This window comes from Macaca nemestrina, chromosome X (assembly GCF_043159975.1).
Source record: "Macaca nemestrina isolate mMacNem1 chromosome X, mMacNem.hap1, whole genome shotgun sequence".
Taxonomy (NCBI): Eukaryota; Metazoa; Chordata; class Mammalia; order Primates; family Cercopithecidae; genus Macaca; species Macaca nemestrina.
The window spans coordinates 37,711,567-37,736,813 of record NC_092145.1 but is presented as its reverse complement, the minus strand read 5'-3'; the positions used below and the strand labels follow the sequence as shown (position 1 = coordinate 37,736,813).

The 25,247-nt window shown below is 35.6% G+C and overlaps 1 protein-coding gene across 11 annotated transcripts in view; it reads right to left on the bottom strand.

The window, feature by feature from the left end:
- LOC105468375 (kelch like family member 13) overlaps positions 1-25,247 on the bottom strand; it is a 209,602-nt gene that overhangs the window by 34,280 nt on the left and 150,075 nt on the right. For all 11 annotated transcript variants that reach the window (XM_011718489.3, XM_011718487.2, XM_011718488.2 and 8 more), the window contains one exon: positions 12,263-12,404. In XM_011718489.3, the coding sequence (XP_011716791.1) occupies positions 12,263-12,376 (114 nt within the window). In that variant the 5' untranslated portion in view covers positions 12,377-12,404. The remainder of the gene's footprint in view (positions 1-12,262; positions 12,405-25,247) is intronic.

Below are 25,247 nucleotides of genomic sequence, written 5' to 3'. Positions count from 1 at the left end.
TCAAGTCTCAGTGTTTATCACTTACTGGCTATGTGAACTTGGGCAAGACTCCTAATCTCTCTGAGCTTCAGTGTCCTTATCTATAAAATGGAGATAACAATTCTTGCCTTTTATACCTCATAGCATTTTTTCAAGTATCAATGAGGAAAGTATATATGAAACTGATTTATAAGCTGCCATCCAAATTAATTTAATCCACAAACAACATCAATAACAGCATTAAAAAGGCACTGAGTACTTTCTCTATCCCAGGGCTAAGCTCTTTATATGTATCATTTCTTAATAAAATTTAATTTTTAATTATAATTGACACATAATAATTGTACACATTTATGGGGTACAATGTGATGTTTCAATGCATGTATACATAGTATGTATAATTAGTATGCTAGTAATACAAAAGGTGGACATTTATTAATCAGCATCATGTACTGATCACAGGCATACAGAAACAACAACTTAGATCCTAGACCTTGAGGAGCTCACTGATAGGTGATATTTATAACAGATAAAATATATGAATAGAAGAAGCTACTAACTCTGCTTGGGTCAAGAAAAGTTTAACAGAAGAGGTACCATCCATTTAAGATGGATCATATACACCATGGAGTACTACACAGCCATAAAAAATAATGCAATCTTGCCCTCTTGCAGTAACACGGATACTGCTGGGGGCCATTATCCCAAGCAAATTAAGGCAGAAACAGAAACTGAAATATCGTATGTTCTCACTTATAAGTAGGAGCTAAACATTGGGTACACATGGACAAAAAAATTGAAATAATAAACATCGGGGATTCAAAAAGGAGGAAGGGAGAAATGGGGGAAGGGTTGAAAAACTACCTATTGGGTACTATGTTCACTACTTGAGCAATGGAATCATTAGAAACCCAAACCTCAGCATCACGCAGTATACCCATGTAACAAACTTGCACACGTCCCCCTGAATCTAAAGTAAAAATAAATACTTTTTAAAAAGAAAAAAAGATAGGTCATTATAAATAAATTGAGGTTTACCAGACAGGAAAAGTAAAGTAAGGGCATTCCAGGGAGAGGAAATGTGTACAAACACACTAACATATAAACACACAATATATGTTTAGGGAATAGTGAAAAATCCAAAGCCTTCCAGGTATTTTCCTTGACCTTCTCTCCTACTAACTTTGCCAAGATAATACAGAAGCAAAGATTATATGGCTGAACGGATAAAGAATTGGAGATGGGCAAAGCAATTAGCAGAACAAGAAGGGACCATAAAACTGAAGATGCTTGGAGAAAATGCTTGTAAATCATGTACCAGATAACGGATTTGTATCTAGAATACATATATATGTAAATATATATATGTAATATAATATAACATATATGTGTGTATGAACTCTTACTACAGAGTAATAAAAAGATAAACAACCCAACTAAAACATGGGTGAAGGATTTCTTTTTCTATTTGTTTTGGTTTGTTTTCTTCTTTCCTGGTGACTTGGCACAGAACAAGAATATGATTTGTTTTTTCTTCCAGGATCACATACAAATGGCCAAAAGCATTAAAAAAAGATATTCAACATCATCAGCAATCAGGGAAATGCAAATCAAAACTGCTTCACACCTACAGGGATGGCTATAATACTTTTAAAAAGACAGTTAATAAATGCTGGTAAGAATGTGGAGAAATTAAAAACCTCATGCACTGCCAGTGTGAATATAAAATGGTGCAGATACTTTGGAAAACACTGGCAGTTCTTCAAAAAATTAAACAGAATTACCATAGGATCCAGTAATTCCACTCTAAGGTATATATGTCCTCACAGACACTTACACAAGAATATTCATAGCTTTTATTCATAAAAGCCAAAATGTATGAAAAAAGAAATACTTATCAATTAATGAATAAATAAACAAAATATCCACACAATGGAATATTGTTTGAACACAGAAAGGAAGGAAGCATGTCATATGCCACAATATAGACGAACCTTGAAAACATTATGGTAAGTAATAGAAACAAGTCACAAAAGACCACATATCGTATGATTCCATTTATATGAAATGCTCAGAATAGACAGACCTACAGAAACAGAGAAAAGATAAATGGTTGTTGTATTAATCCATTCTCACACTACTATAAAGAAATACCTGGAACTGGTCATTTATGAAGAAAAGAAGTTTAATCAGTTCATCATTCCACAGGCTATACAGGAAGCATGGCTGCGGAAGCCTCAGAAAACGTACAACCATGGCGGAAGGTGAAACAGGCATATCTGACATGGTGAGAACAGGAGGACGAAAGTGAAGGGCGAGGTGCTACACACTTTCAAACAACTAGATCTCTTGAGAACTCACTCACTATCACGAGAAAAGCAAAAGGGAAAATCCACCCTCATGATCCAATTGCCTCCCACGAAGCCCCTCCTCGGGGCTTACAATTTGACCTGAGATTTAGGCAGGGACACAGAGCCAAATCATATAAGTTGCTATATTGAGAAAAGAGTTGGGGGCAAGTGTGGAGTGACTGCTGACAAATATGGGCTTCTTTTTGAGGTGATTATAATGTTCTACAATTGATTGTGGTGACCGTTGCACAATCCTGTGAATATACTGCAAGCCATTGATTTGCACAATAAATGGGTGAATTATATGGTATGTGAATCATATCTCAATAAAGCTATTATTTTAAAAACTGAAGGTGCTAGGAAGGGTATCATTCAATGAATTACCATAGGATAGGACAATAAGAGAAAGATGCTGACAACTTGGTATAATAGGGAGAAGTCAAAGAATAGAAAGTTTCCATGAAAAATAACCACAGATGTAGTAGTAGCCAAGGAGTGAGTGAAATGAAACAATCCTTGATTTTACCAATTACTACTTAAGCTAACCCTAGTTAATCTTTCTTACTTGAGTAAAATTCATTTGCCCTGCTAACTCAGTCATGGATTATCCTGGAAGTTGTTCAAGATTCTAGGAATCCAAGCCTGTTAGGTATCAAATGACTTTCTAGGAACTTTCTTTGACAGCCTAGTTTGCTGAAGCCATTCAATGGAGATGAGTAACCTGCTAGACCTGCTCAAGCCAACTGTTTGCTCAAGCCAACCAGATAGATACCTTATTTGGTATACCCATAACTTCTTTTTTTATTATATAATCACATATTAATACATAATCATTTAATTCATTAACTATTTTCTGTTTTCTTCAATAGTCATCGCAGAAAATAAGTGGCCTCATCCATCTGCCCAATCTTATCCAGTGGGAGACACCATGACTCCTACCCTCACTGCTCTGCTCTGCGTAGGTGGGACTTAAAGAGAAAAAGGAAAGACCCTAGTCTGAGAGGAACCACATCCCATAGCCAGAGCCTGGTCCATTAATGACCCAGGGGCTCAAGAGTTCCCTGTGGTATATCCATAACTTCTGATCAGCTCTATTTCCTGTGAGACCGTCTCCATTTAGCTCAAGTGGAAGGAAAATAAATGAATATTTATTATGCACCTTATTTCCATAAATTATGACATTTAATCCTCAAATCTCTTACCCAGATTACAAATAAAAAAAGCTGGGCCAGAGAGTATAAATGACATTCCCAAAGTCACATAACTAGCTAATAAGGGGCACGATTAGAATTCTAGTTTTGGCTGAAACCCATGTCCTTCTCACTACAATTAGACAGTGGGTAATCCTGCAGAGTGAGACTTATTACAACAGTTTCTCCCCATGGATCAGTTCCCCTGACAGCTACTTTCAATGCCTTTTGAAGCTGGAGTATGTGTTATTGCTAATTTTAAAACAATGATAACATTTACACATTAAACACTTCTCTAGCTTGTTCTCTTGACAACCACACACCTAAGATTAGATTTAAAAAAATGTTCCCTGTTAGTGCTTGGCCTTAAAAATCGCAATTTGTGAGACCATAATTTTTAATAAACTTTTAAACAGAACATAGAAGGGTTTTAATAGCAATATAGAGTGGTATCTCTATGCTATCACAGGAGACATTGTAACAACATAAAAAATCAGTTGAAGAAAAATTATCTTCAAGTAACACAAAATTTCAGGTTACTTTCATATAACTGTTCTTTCTCAGCCTAGACCAATGAGCTAAGGCATGGCAGAGCTAAGGGCTCTGAGACCCAGCTACACTTGTTTTGTCGGCTGTTATATATATTTTTTATTACAAAGGTTATGCAGAAAAATATTTCCATTGTAAATAAAAATTAAACACTGTAGGATTTTACAGAGCAAAATATGACAGTATTCCTCAGCTTCCCTAGTGTTTCCCTACCATTTGCTATGCATTCACATTCATATGTATACATATTGTATAACTTTTCTACTGATAAAAAGGATTATATAATACATATTGCCTTATTACATTTCTAACAGCTTTATTGAGATATAATCTGAATACCATACAATTCACCCATTTAAAGTGCACAAATCAATGGTTTTAGTATATTCACAGATATATGCAACAATATCCAGAGTCAACTTTAGAATATTTTTATTACTGCAAAAAGAAACCCTGTACCCTTTAGCTTTCATTCTCATATCCCCCCAATTTCCCTAGCTGTAAGCAACCAATAGTCTACTTTACAGCTCTATAGATTTCTTTATTCTGGACATTTCATACAAATGGAATCACATAAAATATGGAATCACAGAAAATATGAACTTTGGTGACTAGCCTCTTTCAATTAGCATAATGTTTTCAAAGTTCATCCATATGATAGCATGTATTAGTACTTCATCTTTTAAAATAGCTGGATCATATTACATTGTATAGATATATCACATTTTCCCTGTTACTTTTTTTAAATATCTTATATTCTTTCCATTGAATGTGTACAGATATTACTCTTTTTAGTGACTGCACAGTATTGCATGGTTTTGGTGCAACATATTTCATGTAACCATTAACCTACTGATAGATATTTAAGTTATCTCTAATGTTTATCCATTGTAACAATAATTTATAACCTACATAAAATATATAGCGAGAAAAGAAAAGGCCATGACTCTTCGTGGAAGAAGGTCCCACCTCTAGAACAATGGTCTTAAAAGTATGTTCCCTGACCTGCAGCATCATCTAGGAACTTGTTAGAAATGCAAATTCCTGGGCCTTATCCCCAGAGTTTTTGATTCAGAAATTCTGGTTTGGGACCTAGTGTTCAGTGTTTTAACAAGCCCTCCTGATGATTCTGACATGCACTAAAATTTGAGAACCATTGCTCTAAATATCTCTCACTGCACTACAGTGGCAATCATTATTTGGTTTCCAGTAAATTTTAAAAATTAGCAGGACTACAATAATTGGCTTTAACTCATGACTACTATGGGCATTACATAAGGTAGGAATATAGTAGTGAGTGGGGTATTTCTTATTTTTCTTTAGTGAGAGCACTTTAGTATACCAAAAACACTTCTTCCTCACATACTTTTCCTGTTTGACCCCTTATTCTCTCTTTCCATAACTTGAAAAATCAACAAGTAAACCATTTATACAGCTTTTTTTTGAGCACCTTAAAAATCTATCCTCAGATATATAACAAACAAAAATAGTCAAAGACTCGTTTTCATATATTGGAGGATTAGAGGGATTTTTTTTTTTTATACTTTAAGTTCTGGGATACATGTGCAGAACATGCAGGTTTGTTACATAGGTATACACCTGCCATGGTGGTTTGTTGCACCCATCAACCCATCATCTACATTAGGTATTTCTCCTAATGCTATGCCTCCCCTAGCCCCCCACCCCCTGACAGGCCCTGGTGTGTGACGTTCCCCTCCCTGTGTCCATGTGTTCTCATTGTTCAACTTCCACTTATGAGTGAGAACATGTGGTGTTTGGTTTTCTCTTCTTGTGTTACTTTGCTGAGAATGATGGTTTCCAGCTTCATCCATGTCCTTGCAAAGGACATGAACTCATCCTTTTAATGGCTGCATATTATTCCATGGTGTCTATGTGCCACATTTTGTTTATCCAGTCTATCATTGATGGGCATGTGGGTTGGTTACAAGTCTTTGCTACTGCGAACAGTGCTGCAATAAACATACATGTGCATGTATCTTTATAGTAGAATGATTTATAAATTCTTTGGGTATATACCCAGTAATGGGATTGTGGGTCAAATGGTATTTCCGGTTCTAGATCCTTGACGAATCACCACACTGTCTTCCACAATGGTTGAACTAATTTATACACCCACCAACAGAGTAAAAGTGTTCCTATTTCTCCACATCCTCTCCAGCATCTGTTGTTTCCTGACTTTTTAATGATCAACATTCTAACTGGCATGAGATGGTACACAATCTCACAATATACAATCATGTCACCTGCAAACAGAGACAATTTAACTTCCTCTCTTCCTATTTGAGTAAACTTTCTTTCTTTCTCTCACCTGATTGCCCTGGCCAGAACTTCCAATACTATGTTGAATAGGAGTGGTGATACCATCTCTGTGGTTTTGATTTGCATTTCTCTAATGACCAGTAATCCTGAGCTTTTTTTTCATATATTTGTTGGCCACATAAATGTCTTTTTTTGAGAAGTGTCTGTTCATATCCTTCACACACTTTTTGATGGGGTGGTTTGTTTTTTTCTTGTAAATTTGTTTAAGTTCTTTGTAGATTCTGGATATTAGCCCTTTGTATGATGGATAGATTGCAAAAATTTTCTCCCATTCTGTAGGATTTCTGTGCACTCTAATGATAGTTTCTTTTGGTGTGCAGAAGCTCTTTAGTTTAATTAGATCCCATTTGTCAGTTTTGGCTTTTGTTGCCATTGCTTTTGGTGTGTTAGTCATCAAGTCTTTGCCGATGCCTATGTCCTGAATGGTATTGCCTAGGTTTTCTTCTAGGATTTTTATAGTTTTAGGTCTTACATTTAAGTCTTTAATCCATCTTGAGTTAATTTTTGTATAAGGTGTAAGGAAGGGGTCCAGTTTCAGTTTTCTGCATATGGCTAGCCAATTTTCCCGACACCATTTATTAAATAGGGAATCCTTTCCCCATTGCTTGTTTTTGTCAGGTTGAACAAAGATCAGACAGTTGTAGAAGCATGGCATTACATCTGAAGCCTCTGTTCTGTTCCATTGGTCTATATATCTGTTTTGGTACCAGTATCATGCTGTTTTGGTTACTGTAACATTGTAGTATAGTTTGAAGTCAGGTAATGGGATGCCTCCAGCTTTGTTCTTTTTGCTTAGGATTGTCTTGGCTGCACGGGCTCTTTTTTGGTTCCATACGAAATTTAAAGTAGTTTTTTTTTTTCTAATTCTGAGAAGAAAGTCAATGGTAGCTTGATGGGGATAGCATTGAATCTATAAATTATGTTGGGTAGTATGTCCATTTTCATGATACTGATTCTTCCTATCCATGAGCACAGAATGTTTTTCCATTTGTTTGTGTCCTCTCTTATTTCCTTGAGCAGCAGTTTGTAGTTCTCCTTGAAGAGGTCCTCCACACCCCTTGTAAGTTGGATTCCTAGGCATTTTATTCTCTTTGTAGCAATTGTGAATGTGAGTTCACTCATGATTTGGCTCTCTGTTTGTCTATTATTGGTGTATAGGGATGCTCGAAATTTTTGCACATTGATTTTGTATCCTGAGACTGCTGAAGTTGCTTATCAGCTTAAGGAGATTTTGGGCTGAGATGATGGGATTTTCTAAATATACAATCATGTCATCTGCAAACAGACAATTTAAATTCCTCTCTTCCTATTTGAATAAACTTTATATCTTTCTCTTGCCTGATTGCCCTCGCCAGAACTTCCAATACTACATTGAATAGGAGTGGCGAGAGATGGCATCCTCGTCTTGTGCCAGTTTTCAAAGGGAATGCTTCCAGCTTTTGCCCATTCAGTGTGATATTGACTGTGGGTTTGTCATAAATAGCTCTTATTATTTTGAGATACGTTACATCAATACCTAGTTTATTGAGAGTTTGCAGGATGAAGGTGTGTTGAATTTTGTCGAAGGCCTTTTCTACATCTATTGAGAAAATCATGTGGTTTTTGTCATTGGTTCTGTTTACGTGATGGATTACATTTTATTGAGGATTTTTGCATCTATGTTGATCAGGGATATCGGCCTGAAATTTTCTTTGTGTGTGTGTGTGTCTCTGCCAGGTTTTAGTATCAGGATGATGCTGGCCTCATAAAATGAGTTAGGGAATATTCCGTCTTTTTCTATTGTTTGGAATAGTTTCAGAAGGAATGGTATCAGCTCTTCTTCGTACCTCTGGTAGAATTTGGCTGTGAATCCATCTGGTCCTGGGCTTTTTTTGGTTGGTAGGCTATTAATTACTGCCTCAATTTCAGAACTTGTTATTGGTCTATTCAGGGATTCGACTTCTTCCTGGTTTAGTCTTGAGAGGGTGTATGTGTCTAGGAATTTACCCATTTCTTCTAGATTTTCTAGATTATTTGCATAGAGGTGTTTGTAGTATTCTCTGATGGTAGTCTATTTCTGTGGGATCAGTGGTGACATCCCCTTTATCATTTCTTATTGTGTCTATTTCATTCTTCTCTCTTTTTTCTTTGTTAGTCTGGCTAGAGGTCTATCTATTTTGTTGATCTTTTCAAAAAACCAGCTCCTGGATTCATTGAGATATTGAAGTGTTCTTCGTGCCTCCATCTCCTTCAGTTCTACTCCGATCTTAGTTATTTCTTGTCTTCTGCTAGGTTTTGAATTTGTTTGCTCTTGCTTCTCTAGTTCTTTTAATTGTGATGTTAGGGTGTCAATTTTAGATCTTTCCTGCTTTCTCTTGTGGGCATTTAGTACTATAAATTTCCCTCCACGCATTGCTTTAAACGTGTCCCAGAGGTTCTGGTATGTTGTGTCTTTGCTCTCATTGGTTTCAAACAACTTATTTATTTCTGCCTTCATTTCGTTATATACCCAGTAGTCATTCAGGAGCAGGTTGTTCAGTTTCCCTATATTTGTACGGTTTTGAGTGAGTTTCTTAATCCTGAGTTCTACTTTAATTGCACTGTGGTCTCAGAGACTGTTTGTTATGATTTCTGTTCTTTTACATTTACTGAGGAGTGTTTCACTTCCAATTATGTGGTCTGTTTTACAATAAGTGTAATGTGGTGCTGAGAAGAATGTATATTCTGTTCATTTGGGATGGAGAGTTCTGTAGATGTCTATTAGGTCTGCTTGGTGCAGAGCTGAGTTCAAGTTCTGAATATCCTTGTTAATTTTCTGTCTCATGAATCTGTCTAATATTGTCAGTGGGGTGCTAAAATGTCCCACTGTTATTGTGTGGGAGTCTAAGTCTCTTTATACATCTCCAAGAACTTGCTTAATGAATCTGGGTGCTCCTGTATTAGGTGCATATATATTTAGGATAGTGAGCTCTTGTTGCATTGATCCCTTTACTATTATGTAATGCCCTTCTTTGTCTTTTTTGATCTTTGTTGATTTAAAGTCTGTTTTATCAGAGACTAGGATTGCAACCCCTGCTTGTTTTTTGTTTTCCATTCGCTTGGTAAATATTCTATCCCTTTATTTTGAGCCTATGTGTGTCTTTGCACGTGAGATGGGTCTCCTGAATACAGCACACTGATGGGTCTTGACTCTATCCAATTTGCCAGTCTGTGCCTTTTAATTGGGGCATTTAGCCTGTTTACATTTAAGGTTAATATTGTTATGTGTGAATTTGATCCTGTCATTATGATGCTAGCTAATTATTTTGCCCCTTTATTGATGCAGTTTCTTCATAGTGTCAATGACCTTTACAATTTGGTATGTTTTTGCAGTGGTTAGTACCGGTTATTTAGTGCTTCCTTCAGGAGCTCTTGTAAGGCAGGCCTGGTAGTGACAAAAACCTCTCAACATTTTCTTGTCTGTAAAGGATTTTGTTTATCCTTTGTTTATGAAGCTTTGTTTGGCTGGATATGAAATTCTGGGTTGAAAATTCTTTTGCTTAAGAATGTTGAATATTGATCCCCACTCTTCTGCCTTGTAGGGTTTCTGCAGAGAGATCTGATGTTAGTCTGAAGGGCTTCCCTTTGTGGGTAACCCGACCTTTCTCTCTGGCTGCCCTTAACATTTTTTCCTTCATTTCAACCTTGGTGAATCTGATGATTATGTGTCTTGGGGTTGCTCTTCTTGAGGAGTATCTTTGTGGCATTCTCTGTATTTCCTGAATTTGAATGTTGGCCTGTCTTGCTAGGTTGGGGAAGTTCTCCTGCAGAATACCTTGAAGAGTATTTTCCAACTTTGTTCCATTCTCCCCGTCAATTTCAGGTACACCAATCTAACTTAGTTTTGGTCTTTTCACATAGTCCCATATTTCTTGGAGGCTTTGTTTGTTTCTTTTCATTCTTTTTTCTCTGATCTTGTCTTCTCACTTTATTTCATTAAGTTGATCTTCAATCTCTGATATTCTTTCTTCTGCTTGATCAATTCGGCTATTGATACTTTTGTATGCTTCACAAAGTTCTCGTGCTGTGTTTTCAGCTCCATCAGGTCATTTATGTTCTTCTCTAAACTGGTTATTCTAGTTAGCAATTCCTATAAACTTTTTTCAAGGTTCTTAGCTTCTTTGCATTGGGTTAGAACACGCTCCTTTAGCTCGGAAGAGTTTGTTACTACCCACCTTCTGAAGTCTACTTCTGTCAGTTTGTCAAACTTATTCTCTGTCCAGTTTTGTTCCCTTGCTGGCGAGGCGTTGTGATCCTTTGGAGGGGAAAAGGCGTTCTGGTTTTTGGAATTTTCAGCCTTTTTGTGTTGGTTTTTCCTCACCTTTGTAGATTTATCTACCTTTGGTCTTTAATGTTGGTGACTTTCAGATAGGTTTCTGTGTGGATGTCATTTTTGTTGATGTTGATGCTACTCCTTTCTTCTGTTTGTTAGCTTTCCTTCTAACAGTCAGGCCCCTCTGCTGCAGATCTGCTGGAGGTGCTAGAGGTCCACACCAGACCCTGTTTGGCTGGGTATCACCAGCAGAGGCTCAGTTGGAAATGTAGAAATCACCCACCTTCTGCATTGATCTTGCCAGAAACTGCAGACCGGAGCTGTTCTATTTGGCCATCTTCCCTTTTCCCTACACAGCTTCAAGATGCCAGGAGATGGAAAGATTTTTATTCCTGACTCTCAAATATCTATTGATGATACCCACAGGACAATGAAACTTAGATAGACCTCAGCTCCAATTAGAAACTGAAATACTGGGGAAATGGGATTTTACTGAATTCAAAGATTGAAACTAGAAGGAAATTTAGAGGTATGCTAGTCAGAAGTCACATTTTGGAGAAAAAGAAAATGAAATCTGGTGAAATTACATTTAAACATAGAGGATGCACAGCAAGTTTAAACCTTGTCCCTCATTATATTATATTCTATATACAGCTTTACTATAATGGTTCTTGATCAGGGATATGCATGAAATCCATCTGGGGAGATTTCTTTTAAATATGCATTTAGAAAGACATATTTTCATTATCTTACTAAGAGTAGTAAGAGGATAGTTATATCTTTATAACTATAAAAGATAGTTATAATTTAACTATCTTTAGAAGACATTAATGGACATCCAGTATCATATTGCCCTCTAATTCAGCAACGCCCACAGAAGTCGGAAAATGTCCACAAAGGTCAGAAGTACTTAGGCTTCTAATCCCTGTGCTAAGTAGTTCCAGATTGCTGTGTTTCATGTTCTTTTGGCTTTCTACTGTGTTTCTGTCCCCTGCTTTGATTTTAGTTATTACTTATTGTATGTATCAGAGGGTTTGTATCCAGCAGTCCTAACCTCTACTCCCACAGGTACTACTACCAATGTGAGTTGGGGCACCAAATAAATACAATCTTTAGAACCATTACAAAGATGATAGTAAAACAGGCTGTGAATGAGGAACTAGAAAATTCAGTGTAGGGACCCTGTAATACTTACTTTGACTGCTATGGAATGAAATCAGATATGGTATTCTGTAAGAAAGTGGCATACTGGCAAAACGTCCTTTACACAAACCAAACAAAAAAATTGACTCTGAGGATTTTTTAACCTCAGGAATGTGTGCATTCCTCCACCAAGATTTCTCTCCTGGTTAGTTTTTGTCTTTGTTTCTTTATTTAATAAACTTCATTTTTTAGAGCAGTTTTGGGTTCACAGCAAAACTGAGCAAAAAATAGTTACCATATATTTCCTATTCACACATACACACCCACAACCTCCCCCACTTCTGACATCCTGCACCACAAAATCCATGGTGGGTTTTTTAAAGCTATGTAAATACTACCAAAGAGACAGCTTAAATTACCTGTAACACCACAGAACTGTGGGTATTGCTGGTAAAGATGCGTGTAGGTCCTGCCTTGGAAGACTGCAAATGGGATGAGAGGCCCATTTCACTGCCTCCAAGGGACAATTTCATGTGTTGGTCTTCCTCTTCCGCAAGAGATCTGAAAGTTTTTTTACATAAGAAAGAAGGGGAAATTAAAACTTGTAAAATTTACAATGAGATCATTTAGAAAAAAAATCAATCACTATTGCAATCATATGACCATGCAATATGGTGAATATTGTTTCACTATATTATATGCTTGTATCACTCTTTATCTTAGAAGAAATGTATATTTGTAAAATGCTTTCCAAGTACAGAAAATACAGATGATAACTGAGAAATCAACTTAAAAGGTGGTTCAAAATTATAGTCACAGAGTTTTTAGAGGCCACAGTAATTACTGTTGATATTTTACTATTTAGATAGCAATGCCATCAAATTGTGTTGCACATAGTTAAAATTAATTTGGAACACCTAATTTTGAAAAGATAAAAATAATAGCTACCATTTGTTGAATAGTCATTATATAGCAGGTACTTGCCAATAATTTTATACACAGTCTAAAGAAGGGTCAGAAACCACTTACCTGGGGTCAAAATGTTATTAAAGTGGTTGGCCCATGGTTTGAATCTAGGTCTAGTCTGATTCCCACTCCAAACCCCATTAATAAAAGTAAAAGATTAGTTGTGATATATTAATGCATTACTTTCTCTTCTGTTATTAGTAATAGTTCCAGTCAACCTCAACTGAACAAAATTTTTCACATGAAATAATTTCTTTTTCTAACAGTATCTCTCACTTACCAGTTTGGGATTTTTTGTTTTCTTTTGTTTTGTTTTTGTTTTTGTTTTGTTTTGTTTTGAGACGGAGTCTCACTCTGTCGCCCAGGCTGGAGTGCAGTGGCCGGATCTCAGCTCACTGCAAGCTCCGCCTCCCGGGTTTATGCCATTCTCCTGCCTCAGCCTCCCAAGTAGCTGGGACTACAGGCGCCCGCCACCTCGCCCGGCTAGTTTTTTGTATTTTTTAGTAGAGACGGGGTTTCACCGTGTTCGCCAGGATGGTCTCGATCTCCTGACCTCGTGATCCACCCGTCTCGGCCTCCCAAAGTGCTGGGATTACAGACTTGAGCCACCGCGCCCGGCCGGGATTGTTAAATAGCTACAATCTAGTCACATTTCCACCTTTTCAAAGAAATGAATACTAAAAATATAAATACAGACAATTCTGTATTTGCATATATTGCAGTAATAATATTTTCAAGGGGCATAAGTAAGAGGGGGGAGAAACTTAGTCAATAGGTCACTTAGTTGCAAAAAGAATATGACAATACATTTGGCAGTTTAAAAATCTCAGTTAGGTTATACTAAAAATGGGCCATTATTAACAACCTTTCATCATTTCGTAGAAGAGATCTTGTGTTTCTCCATAGGTATACATTGCTAAAACAGTCTCTGGATCACCTGCCTAAGAGTGGGGAGCCCATGGCTCATGAATTTGGTTCTGCATTCATAATATAGACTGCTAAAAAGACTGCTAAAGTAGACATTAGGAAAAAAGGAGAGCAGATTTTCAAGCGCTGGAACGCTTCATCTTTTCTATAATTTCCTCAATTTTGGATTATTTGCTTTTCTAACTGTCTAATTGAGCTATCCAATATCAGAAAGGTTTCACCTTTTTTTCCTATGATACCTATAACCCCAAGTTGATCAGTTTTAACAAGAAAAAGACTATACTAAAGATTCTACTTTTTGAATTATGACAACAACCAAGTGGTTTTAAGTCTTGCAATAATTAGCAAAAATTCTGGCTTTAAGGGTGACATCAATTCTTCTTAATGATATTAGAGCCATAGTATAACCAAAAATGAATTAATAATACATAACCATGTTTAATTCAATTCTGATAGATATTTAATAAAGAAGAGAATTTAAGTAAGATTTTAAAAAGCATAAAAGAAAATGGATATAGCCTTCCACCAGAGCATCAGAAATAGCTTTAAAGAGAATTAAGTTATATTTATGATATATAGCACACACACACACACACACACTTTTAAACAACTTTTGTGGACAGGCATTTAAAATTACAGAATCAATCGGAAAAGTCAGAAATTGATTGATGGTGACTGGTATCCCTAACCAGAAAATGTCTATTCATCCAGATTATATTAATAGGATATTCAAGCAGACTGTTTTATTAGTTTCTGTATTCCCTGCACAGAGCCTGGCATGAGAGACTTAATATATGTCCTCTGAATGAATACAGAATCTTCTTTCTGTAGATCATTCCAAAGACATTTCTTTATTATGCAGTGCTTAAATGACCATCAATTTTATAAAACCATCAATTCTTACAAAACCACAGATGTAAAAGAGATAGGAGTAAAGCTGAATTCACATTGCCAAATGACATATGCTGGAAATTGCTTTTTTGAGTAAACTACAGATAACAACTTGTTTACTTTGTCATTTGTCTCTTGCTCTTAAAAACAGAAAGCAAAAAGTGAAAATGCAGCCCTTTCTTGCCAATATAATATACTTGCCTTTTTAATTAATTACTTCAAAAGCTGAAGAAACCTGGACTAAAATTATCTTTTTCATGATGTTTTATCAGTATCTTCTGACTTTTTAACATTCAAAACACTCCCTACTAATTTCTGCATTGGTAACAGTACATGCCATGTTAACCTTCTTAGCAGATTCAATATTCCCATCTATCTCCCCTTTATTAAGTTTATTGATTGAAAGTGAAGCACACTGCTCTTCAACATTGCAAAGAGGTAACACTTCTCTGCAAACCTCAAGCCACAATTATATCAATCTATACTTAAAGGAATGATTATCTGAGTAATGCCAAGAAAAAAAATAACAGTTTTTAATCTGATGTTTTTTCAACTCATATGGTTAAATACAATTACATGCAAGTCATTCCCAATGTGGGCAGGGGGAGCAGAAGGCATTTTGCCCCTCCTCCCACCCCCATGATTCGTAATGTCTACAGACATTTTTCACTGTCACAACTGGGGATGCTGCTAAACATCTTACAAAACACAGGACAGTTCTCTAGGTCAAAGCTGTTCTCAGGCAAAAAAGTCAAGTGCCAAAGGTGAGAAATCCTAATATATAGGAATTTACTTTCTCAAGCAATTTCATGACTTAAATAATTTCCCCATCATAGGGTTGAATCCATGAGGTAATGCTAGCAATATGAAACACAGCAGGATTATTAATTACCACTAATTCTTCCAAGGCTACCTAACAGAGTACCTCTGCTCTCCACAGGCCTATCAGTTTGAAAATTCAAGTCTAAGAATAAAGAAGTAGATAATGGCTTTGAAGTTTATAAGAAAATTATGCAGCAAAGCTTTTGTTTTACATAAGCCCATGTAAGAATAATAATTTCCTAAATCTGCATAAAACAGTTGTTATTTGGATCCACTTTTACATGTTAAGTTAGAATCTGGCAAATTCTGTCTAAATAGTCCCATTTCACCAACCCTATAAAATTATTCATGGGAGAGACTATATTAACCAATTTTGTTTCTCAACATTAAATCTCTCTTTTCCCTACAATATTATAGTCTGTATATTGCTTGCATGCCACCCCCGGCCTACCCCATCACCACGGCACACATCTTATTCTTGAAACAATGGCCAACCATAAACCTCAAGAGCAATCTTTCACAAAGAATCGCTCAACCGTGCTTGCTCAAAGAAAACAACTACTTTTTTGATGAGTATTAGCTTAGAGATGGAGGCACTGTCTGATCATTTTACTGAAAGCCTTGTAAACGTGGTCAAACCAAACATACACAGACTGTGGCATTTCTCTGCACTGCATTTAAAGACAAAGGGAAAAAAAGTCTCAGCCATTGTCATATGTTAACAAAGGGCTGCCAACATTGTAATCTTGCCTCGAAATGTCCACATATTTAAAATTACCCGAAGGGAAACATGTAAGTGATATGAGCACACAATTCACAAAGATCAAGGTACAAATGGTTAGCAGATAGAAAAATGTTCAACCTCATCAGTATTCCAGAATATGCAAATTAACACAAAGATTCTATCTTTAAACCTGCAAAATTATCAGAGTACAAGATATACTCTCAAAATTGCTAGTGCAAACATGTAATAAACTCCTACTACTGTCTGCATAGAATTGTTCATCCAAATGGATTTTTTCAAAGGAAATTTAAAACTCACTAAATGGACAAATGTGGTTTTTTTAATAGCAAGCAACATGACAATGAAGAATTGTGTCCTGGTATCTATGTCCTGGTAGGTAGGCCACATCAAGAGTGTTCTGCTGATCTGATTTAAATGTGTTTTCTTCAATGAATCCCTCTGTAGAGGTTTAATTTGGAAGAAGTTCTATAGAAAACCATGTACTCTTATAATTCATTATAGTAAACATGTTTGTTGGAATGCTACATGGGGAAGGAGAAAGCACCTCTTAATTGCATCATTTGGCTCAAAATCTACAAATAATCTTCCAATGCTCCTCAATCTCCATACCTAAATAAATCCCATGATAATCCACTGAAACCAGTACCATTGTGTTTAAAAAATAAGATATCATCTTGATAAATTATAAAATATGTACCTCAATTTCTTGGTTTCTACCATTGCAAATAGCAGTTCATGTTATACAGAAACCCAGGTGTGGTCAAATTTCATTGTCAAGGAAAAGGGAACATTTTAGTGCTTCTTGAAATTATTATCATGAAAACACAATAAAAACACTTAATTTTTCTTGGTAGAGAGGTTATGTGTGCCAACTCATGCATTGGTACATTAATGTCTAGCTCACATCAAATAAAAAGCCACATCTTGATACTGCTATGAATAAAAGATTGTCCTCTACACTTTCCTGTACTATTTGTAATTTCTGAGGGGAAAAAAAGAAGAATTAGAGAAAAGCTAGAAAGGTAAAAGTATATGAACAACACTTTTCTATTTAGTTCCCTCATTTGTTTCATAGTGCTTCACTTGCCATCATTCCATTACCAAAAAGGTTAAATCTAACAATATATTCTAAAAACTCAATTTCACTGCAACAAAAGAATGAAAGTCCCAGGCCGGGCATGGTGGCTCACGCCGGTAATCCCAGCACTTTGGGAGGCCAAGGCGGACAGATCACCTGAGGTCAGGAGTTCGAGACCAGCCCAGACAATATGGTAAAACCCCGTCTCCACTAAAAACACAAAAATTAGCCGTGCACGGTGGCAGGCGCCTGTAATCCTAGCTACTCAGGAGGCTGAGACAGGGGAATTGCTTGAACCTGGGCAGGGGAAGGTGCAGTGAGCCGAGACGGCGCCACTGCACTCCAGCCTGGGTGACAGAGTGAAACTCCGCCTAAAAAAAAATTCTCTTGCATTAGTGTCAAAAGTATAACATAGATATTTGAAGTTCCCAGATTAATAATATTACCTTAACTAAAGTTAGTGTCAGTGGGTTGGTACACAGGAACAATAACAATAACAAAACAAAATGAAAACAAAAACAAGAAAGCTATGAATGGTTTAACAATACAACAAAACAGGTTGGTTAATCAAGGCACTGACTATCCACTACCCAATCCCCAGGAAAATAAAATACATATTGCTCACATTCACAATTTAAAAAGAAAATCAAGAAAACGGTTTTCTTCAAAGTACTTTCCATCCATTTGCTTTTCTGCTCTGAAACACAGAAGTGTCTGCTAGCAGCAGCATTTGCTAAATGAAACATTTCTTGTGATAAAGTTGCATGGCAGGTGGAGAAGAAATTTCACCAACTGTTCTCATACTCATTTGAATTTCAGGGCTAAATCTGTCAAGGTATTTCCTTCCACCCTTGAGAAATAAATTAAAAACTTAAGATGGTAGAAGCCATTTCCCATTGGCTTTTCAAGATAGAGTCAAAGTATTCATACTGCATTGAATTTTAAAGATATTAATAGCTTTTCTACTCCTCTCTTTCTCCACATTTCCCAAACAAAAGCCGAATGATATCACACAAGTTTGAGTGTACACATACTCAACTTTCATTACGAAGAAAAGGAACATGTTTTGAAAAAAATCGGGAACAAAATTTCCAACTCATGAAGTAAACTAATGTATATAAACTAAGCCTGGCATTTTTGTTGAAAAAAATAAAAACTTAAAATTTCAAATATTGAAAGATTTGTCCCCCAAGTAAAATGTCATTTACAGTATCATTACACAAAGAAATTATAAATATCATAGCAACTTCACTTTTTTCTTTTTCAAATACCAACAAGAGTGAGCTTGAAAGTAATATCTATTAATAAGGCATAAATTAATTGTTGTTTAAAGAATATATCTTCTTAATGAGGTGTTTGCCTGAAAGGAATCAAGAAAGATAAAGCTTTTGTTAGTTATTTGTAGTTTTTTTAATGACATAAATATATTATCATCTACTTGAAATCATTTCACTAATGGAACTCTTTAGTTACAGATGAGATTTTATAAAATAGCTGCTATCTTTCCAAGGCTATAAGAAGCTATTACACGGGCTATAAGAAGCTATTGCACAGGCTTCTTATACGCATGTCTGTCACATTTAAAATAGAATCATATTAATAAATAGCTTATGTCTGTTTTTAACATAGGAATAAGATCGTTTACCCAGCACCTGCTGTGTACTAAGCACTGTACCAGGCACATTCTAGTATCCTACTTAATCCTTGTAATAATCTCATTTAAAGACAGGGAACTGAAGCTTGGAGAGTTTAAGGCCTCACCATGAGTCTGGTAACTATGATTTGAACCCACATCTGAATCGAGAGCCCACATTGTTCCCATTTATACCAAGCCTAAAAAATTAAAAATAGCAGACAGTAGAGGCGATAAGTCACTTAGCATTTCAATGCTTAATTTATAAGCACAAGGAGGATATCAGAGAGATACATTCTGTTATAGGCAAGTAATTTTCTGGTTTAATTAATTCAATCTGAAGATCACTTACTTTTACCATTCTATTTCCATAAAAACAATACCAACACTAAAAATCTTTCATGCTATTGTCCCAACACATATGGGGTAGGGAGGTAGTAAATCCTAGAAAATAACTCAGATGAAATTTGGGGAGAATTTCACACGCTGATATCAACATTTAAAACAACAGATTCTGAACTCTAATGCCAACCATCACAATAACAGATATAACACTATGACGTAGATAAGGGAATTGGGCTAGACAAATGATACTCCATTAGATAACTGTAACAGGATAAAAGTTAATTACCCAAATCAAAAGGCATTTCCACTGAATATCTCAATCTTGTCCTTAAAGAACTTCAAAAGTAATATTTGCTCCCTCTACTTACCATATTTCAAGATTCTAGTATCCCTTTGTCTTTTAAAATTTACGTACCAGTTAAACTGCATCATGCCTAATTCATCTTGACCAAAAATGTTTTCTATTTAGAAAGCTTAGTTTATATATTAGTTCTCATTCTCCACATTTCTTATATTTGTGTGAAAGCAAGATAAGTAGATGGGTAGATTGGTAGGTAGATGGATGGATGGATGGATGAATGGATGGATGGATGGATGGATAAATGGATACATGGATGGATGAATGGTAGGTAGATAGGGTATGTAAGAATCCATTATATTTTCTGAATGAGATAATTATTTTATTTCTAATGAAGTAATTTAAAAATAATTAGAAGAATGAATTTCTAAATGTTGATTCCATACCTTCTATACAAACAAGTGAATTCAAATCTTCCTTGCTTGTATAAAACCACATAGGTGAAGGAATGCGCATGTAGTAATGGTGGTAGGGAGATGGCAATATGTAGAAGTGGGATGGGAGAAACAGCATGTGCTCCCATCACTGTCAAGAGTCCCCTTCCCAGTGTACAGAGGAAATAGTTACAATCCTCTGGTGAAGCATAGGCCCTCTGGAAGGACGCTTCGCCCTACAGCTAGCACTGCCCTTTGAGAAGTCTCTATATCTGCAGCAGTGAGCTTGCCTTCTCTTTCTTTAATCCAAAAATGAAGAAACTGGAATGGGTATTCCAATCCCTTCAGTGCCCAGGCCAATTTTCTAGGAGCTTTGCTTCCAGAGGATTTGTTAACCAAGGTGTCATTTTACTCCCGTTATCTGTAGCTCATCAACTTTAAAATTTGACTATTTTGCTAAGGTGCATTAAAATCAAAAAGCATGTTAAGAAAGAATTGTGTTTCACCTCCCTAAGATTTTTATTAAATATTCAAACATCTGAGTTACCCAATTTTAGCGTTTATTATTAAAGCAGATTCTACAAACGCAAAACCAATTAAAAATAACTGAGACAAATCTATTTGGGAACAGGAGACTCATTAATCAACTGCTAAAAGGTGGTGAAAATCCTATCCTTTTCTGAATTTCCCAGTTCTATTCAACTTCACAAAGTCAATAATTCATGACCAGGTCTTAAGAGAATGTTTATTTATCTTTTAAAGGGAAACATGAAAAAAACTAAGAGTAAGACTCACAAAGTAATAACCGTTGCATTCCATGTTATAAGAAATACAGCTGGCAGCCCTAAGAGTCCCAATGATTCTATGTATTTAAAGCCCATAATAAATTTACCAAATCTCAGTCTTGACTTTTTTAATGGCCTGGAGTCATCTCTAATTATTTCAATGAATGTAGGAAAAAATCAGTATCAAATCAATCATACGTTTTCAATATGACAGCCAGTATTTTTAAGACAGGGGAGAATAATACAAAAAAAGAAGACAGGCTCTCAACCTAATGAGTCTGGGAATCACTCTTAGGATAGTTCTTTCAAGTGCATCACAGATATGGGGCTCAAGGGAAGCAAAGACTCTAATTTAAGTATCATTTTTCGACATTAAAGTTATTGTCCCTTTTCTGCATATCTGCCTCATCATTAAGGGTTTTTTCCCACAAAATTTTGTTACAAGACTTCAACTTACCCCTTTTGCACTATGCTTCCCATAAATAAACATATCCATTGCTGGCCATAAGCTCTCAGGTTGTTAGGAGATGCAAAAAGTCTTTACTGTTACTTACAGCCCCCTCACCTATCTACATATTTAGTTATCATACTCTAAGAGTACATATGTGGTCTTTAACTCTAGAACTGGTTCCTGGTTTTTATCCTAAAATGTTTTAGAATCCACCATTTTACTACACTCCTAGAAAGCTATTTTGATTAAGATCACTATAATACTCCAGTCCATATCACAGAGCAATTTCAGGATCTAGTCACAGACAACTCTGCTAATGTGAATAACAAAAATTGCTCTACCAAAACTACCGTAAGTGTTTATCCATGGTGCAGTAACTCTAAAGAAGGATTCATCTGGGCAAAGTATTTATGTGTCATGACTATACATCATTACCTAAAACATTAAAATTTACTTACAAAATGTATAATGTTTTTCTGGAAGGTAGACTGATTATTTGGGAAGGAGCTATTCCAAATTATAAATCATTGAGGAATTTGCCTCTTTGAGGGTAAGATGTTTATTTTTAGAAACACCATGTTCTCTGGCTAAAAGAAGGCTATGTGTTCTTGGGTAGAACATACCATTGTGATAAAAAAAAAAACATAGTAGGCATCAAGCATTCAAATCTCCTGGTCATTTAAATGGGAATTCTAAATTGAATATAACTGGAGCATTTTCAGATTGTGTGTACATGTGTTTTGCAAAAGCAATCTATGAATTATGAAGTAGTAATGAAGTACTTATCTTAATCTGTGTGAGATAAATGAAAAAAGAGAAGTATTCCTTTCCTTCCTTTTATGCAGTCCTTTAAAGCAGTGTTTCACACTCCAAACTATATATATATATATTTTTTTTAAATTTATTTATTATTATTATACTTTAAGTTGTAGGGTACATGTGCATAACGTGCAGGTTTGTTACATATGTATACTTGTGCCATGTTGCTGTGCTGCACCCATCAACTCGTCATTTACATCAGGTATAACTCCCAATGCAATCCCTCCCCCATGATAGGCCCCTGTGTGTGATGTTCCCCTTCCCGAGTCCAAGTGATCTCATTGTTCAGTTCCCACCTATGAGTGAGAACATGCGGTGTTTGGTTTTCTGTTCTTGTGATAGTTTGCTAAGAATGATGGTTTCCAGCTGCATCCATGTCCCTACAAAGGACACAAACTCATCCTTTTTGATGGCTGCATAGTATACTATAATTTCTGACTCTCAGTGCAGGTGAGAAGCAGACACAAGGGGAGAAGAGTCACCATGTAGATGAGAGTAGCAAGGAGTCAAGGTGTTAAAAGTTTCCCTAGCTAGTTGGAAAATGCTACTACCCTCACTCACTCCATCTCCATGAGCTACTTGTTGAAGCGATCATCATTTTTACATCTTCAAAATCCAATCTTTTCATATGTCAAAGATATGCTTAATGGTAATGAATTTGACTACATACATATTTCTTAATGACCATGCCTAAAATGTTGGTCAGTCAGAAGAAATTTCAGGAATCTCCAATGTATCCTGATATTATACATTCAAGAGAGCTACAGATAAAATATTTGGATTCTAAAAGACAATTGCTATCACCAAAATTATTTGACCACCTTTGACCCTTGCTTCTTCCCCATCTCCCATGTCCAATCAACTGTTAAGTTCGACTGAATCTCTCTCTAGAATGCTCCTATCCCTCAACCCCCATCCACTCTCACTGCCTCTACCATAGTTCTTGTCTCTGTTACCTCTTACCTGGATTTAATTATAATTTTCACATACATAATGGTCTTTACATATACTGTGATTGTATTTATAGCTCAGAAAAGCACTCCCTTGCTCAAAGGTATTCAGTGAGTCACTGCTTGCTGAACAAAAGCCAAATCCTACACTCTTGAAGTCAAGGCTTCCTGGCCTAGCCCTCCTTAACTAATTGCACATTCCAGCAAATTATTCACAATAAATGTTTAATGACCATAGAACAAACAAAAATCCAAATTTACTTACAAACTACCAATTGTTTTGCTTTGGAATATATTGCTTTTACAAATTTACAGCTATGCATTTTTTGTCTATTGCTAAACAAGCAATGTGTAAAAGCCATTGTATTTAATCATTTTTAATAGAAAGAAAATTCGTTTAATTTAAATCTAATATCAGCTAAACCTTTATGGTTAGGTTGAAGCCCTTTAAGTATAAAAAATTCAGAACATAAATGTAAATACTTTTTTGAGTGTTAATTTTTAATTTATTTCTCCTAAACCCTAGTCAGGTTTTCTTTTTCTCTGAGTCAGTGATTTCTTTTATCAAACTATACACACAAAACACATTATCATTTAAGTATAAGCATATTAGCTTCAAAATATAAATATCTCAAATAGTTTTCTGCATTATGATGAACGGCATGTAAAAATAAGTCAAATAACTCTTAACTTTGAGAGTAGTTTCCATCGTAGAACAGATTAAAAAAACTTATTTTCCTTATCAGTTACAATTTGATGAACCATCACTAAAGCATTTTGGTCACTGGTAAATTGCTTCTAGTAAAATTACTTTCAGTCTGTGCCAGCATCATGGTATTTCTAAGCAACAATGAACAGAATCTGGATTTTTGATTAGTTCTTTTCATAGGAAATACAGTCATAACTTACTCTCTAACAAGACCATGATACGCAATAGCCCCCATTATTCGGTGGATACATTCCAAGACCCCCAGTGGATGCTTGAAACTATGGATATACCAAATCCCATATACACTACATTTTATTCCTATACATACGTAACTACCTGATTTATAAATTAGGTACAGTAAGATATCAACAATAATAACTAATAATAAATAGAACAATTATAACAATATACTTTAATAAAAGTTATGTGAACGTGCTCTTTTTCTCTCTCTCTTTCTCAAAATATCTTATACTGCACTCACCTATTTTCATGCCATGGTTAACCACGGGTAACTCATTCCAAGGAGTTAGAAACCATGCATAAGGGACAACGACTATATTCAATTACTGCATATATCAGATGAATAAACTTAACACTCTCATGTGAAGTAATTTGCACAGAGGTACAGACCTAAAAACTATTCTCTAAATTCATTTATAAAATCGACATTTATTGAGCATCAGCTATGTGCCAGGCACTGCACTAGACGATAGGAAAACAAAGAGCAGTCAGGATACTTGCTTGCTAAGAGATGATAATAAAAAACAATTACTTTCCAAATAATTAAATGATATAAAATTATAATAAATGTTTGCCATTATTTACTAACAAATATCATGTTGTATAATTCATATAAACCACAGTAACAAAACAATTGCCAACTTTTTTCTCTAATCCAGAAGAGTATCAGTTCATATTTAGCATATAAGCACCAAATAAAAATAAATAAATAACATCAACTTTCCTTACTATTATTTTAAAGGAGTACTTGTTCCATATCAGGCTATCTGCAGGGCTGGATCAGCAATCACACAATATTCACTATTCAAAAAAATAACCTGCAATTTTAATTATATGGAAGAAAGTCAAAACTCTTGATGATGGGACAGTACCTCATATCATTTGAAAAAAGACACTCTAATTGCATCTATCTATATGCTTCAGCAACATTTCTATGAAAAGTATATTAATGAGCCAAGTCTCCAGTCTACTTAAAACCAAACCTTTGTTTCCAATTCCACGAACTTTGTTTAGCTGTGAATCATTCAGAAATGACTGCATGCACACACCCTCTGTAGGAAAGTGATCATAATGAATGAGAAAGTCACTTCAATTTGATGATTCTAAGGGGTTATCTATCGGACAATGATTCACAATCTAGTGTCATCTATATACTTTTCAAAATTGTATTTCAAATATTTTGTAGGTCCACCCAAACTAAAGCTAGATCAGACTATTAATTAAGAACAAGTTTCACTGTCAGACAAGAGAAAAGCTCTGATATAATCACATCTAATAATCACATCTAATAAAGAGAAACCTAGTTAAGAT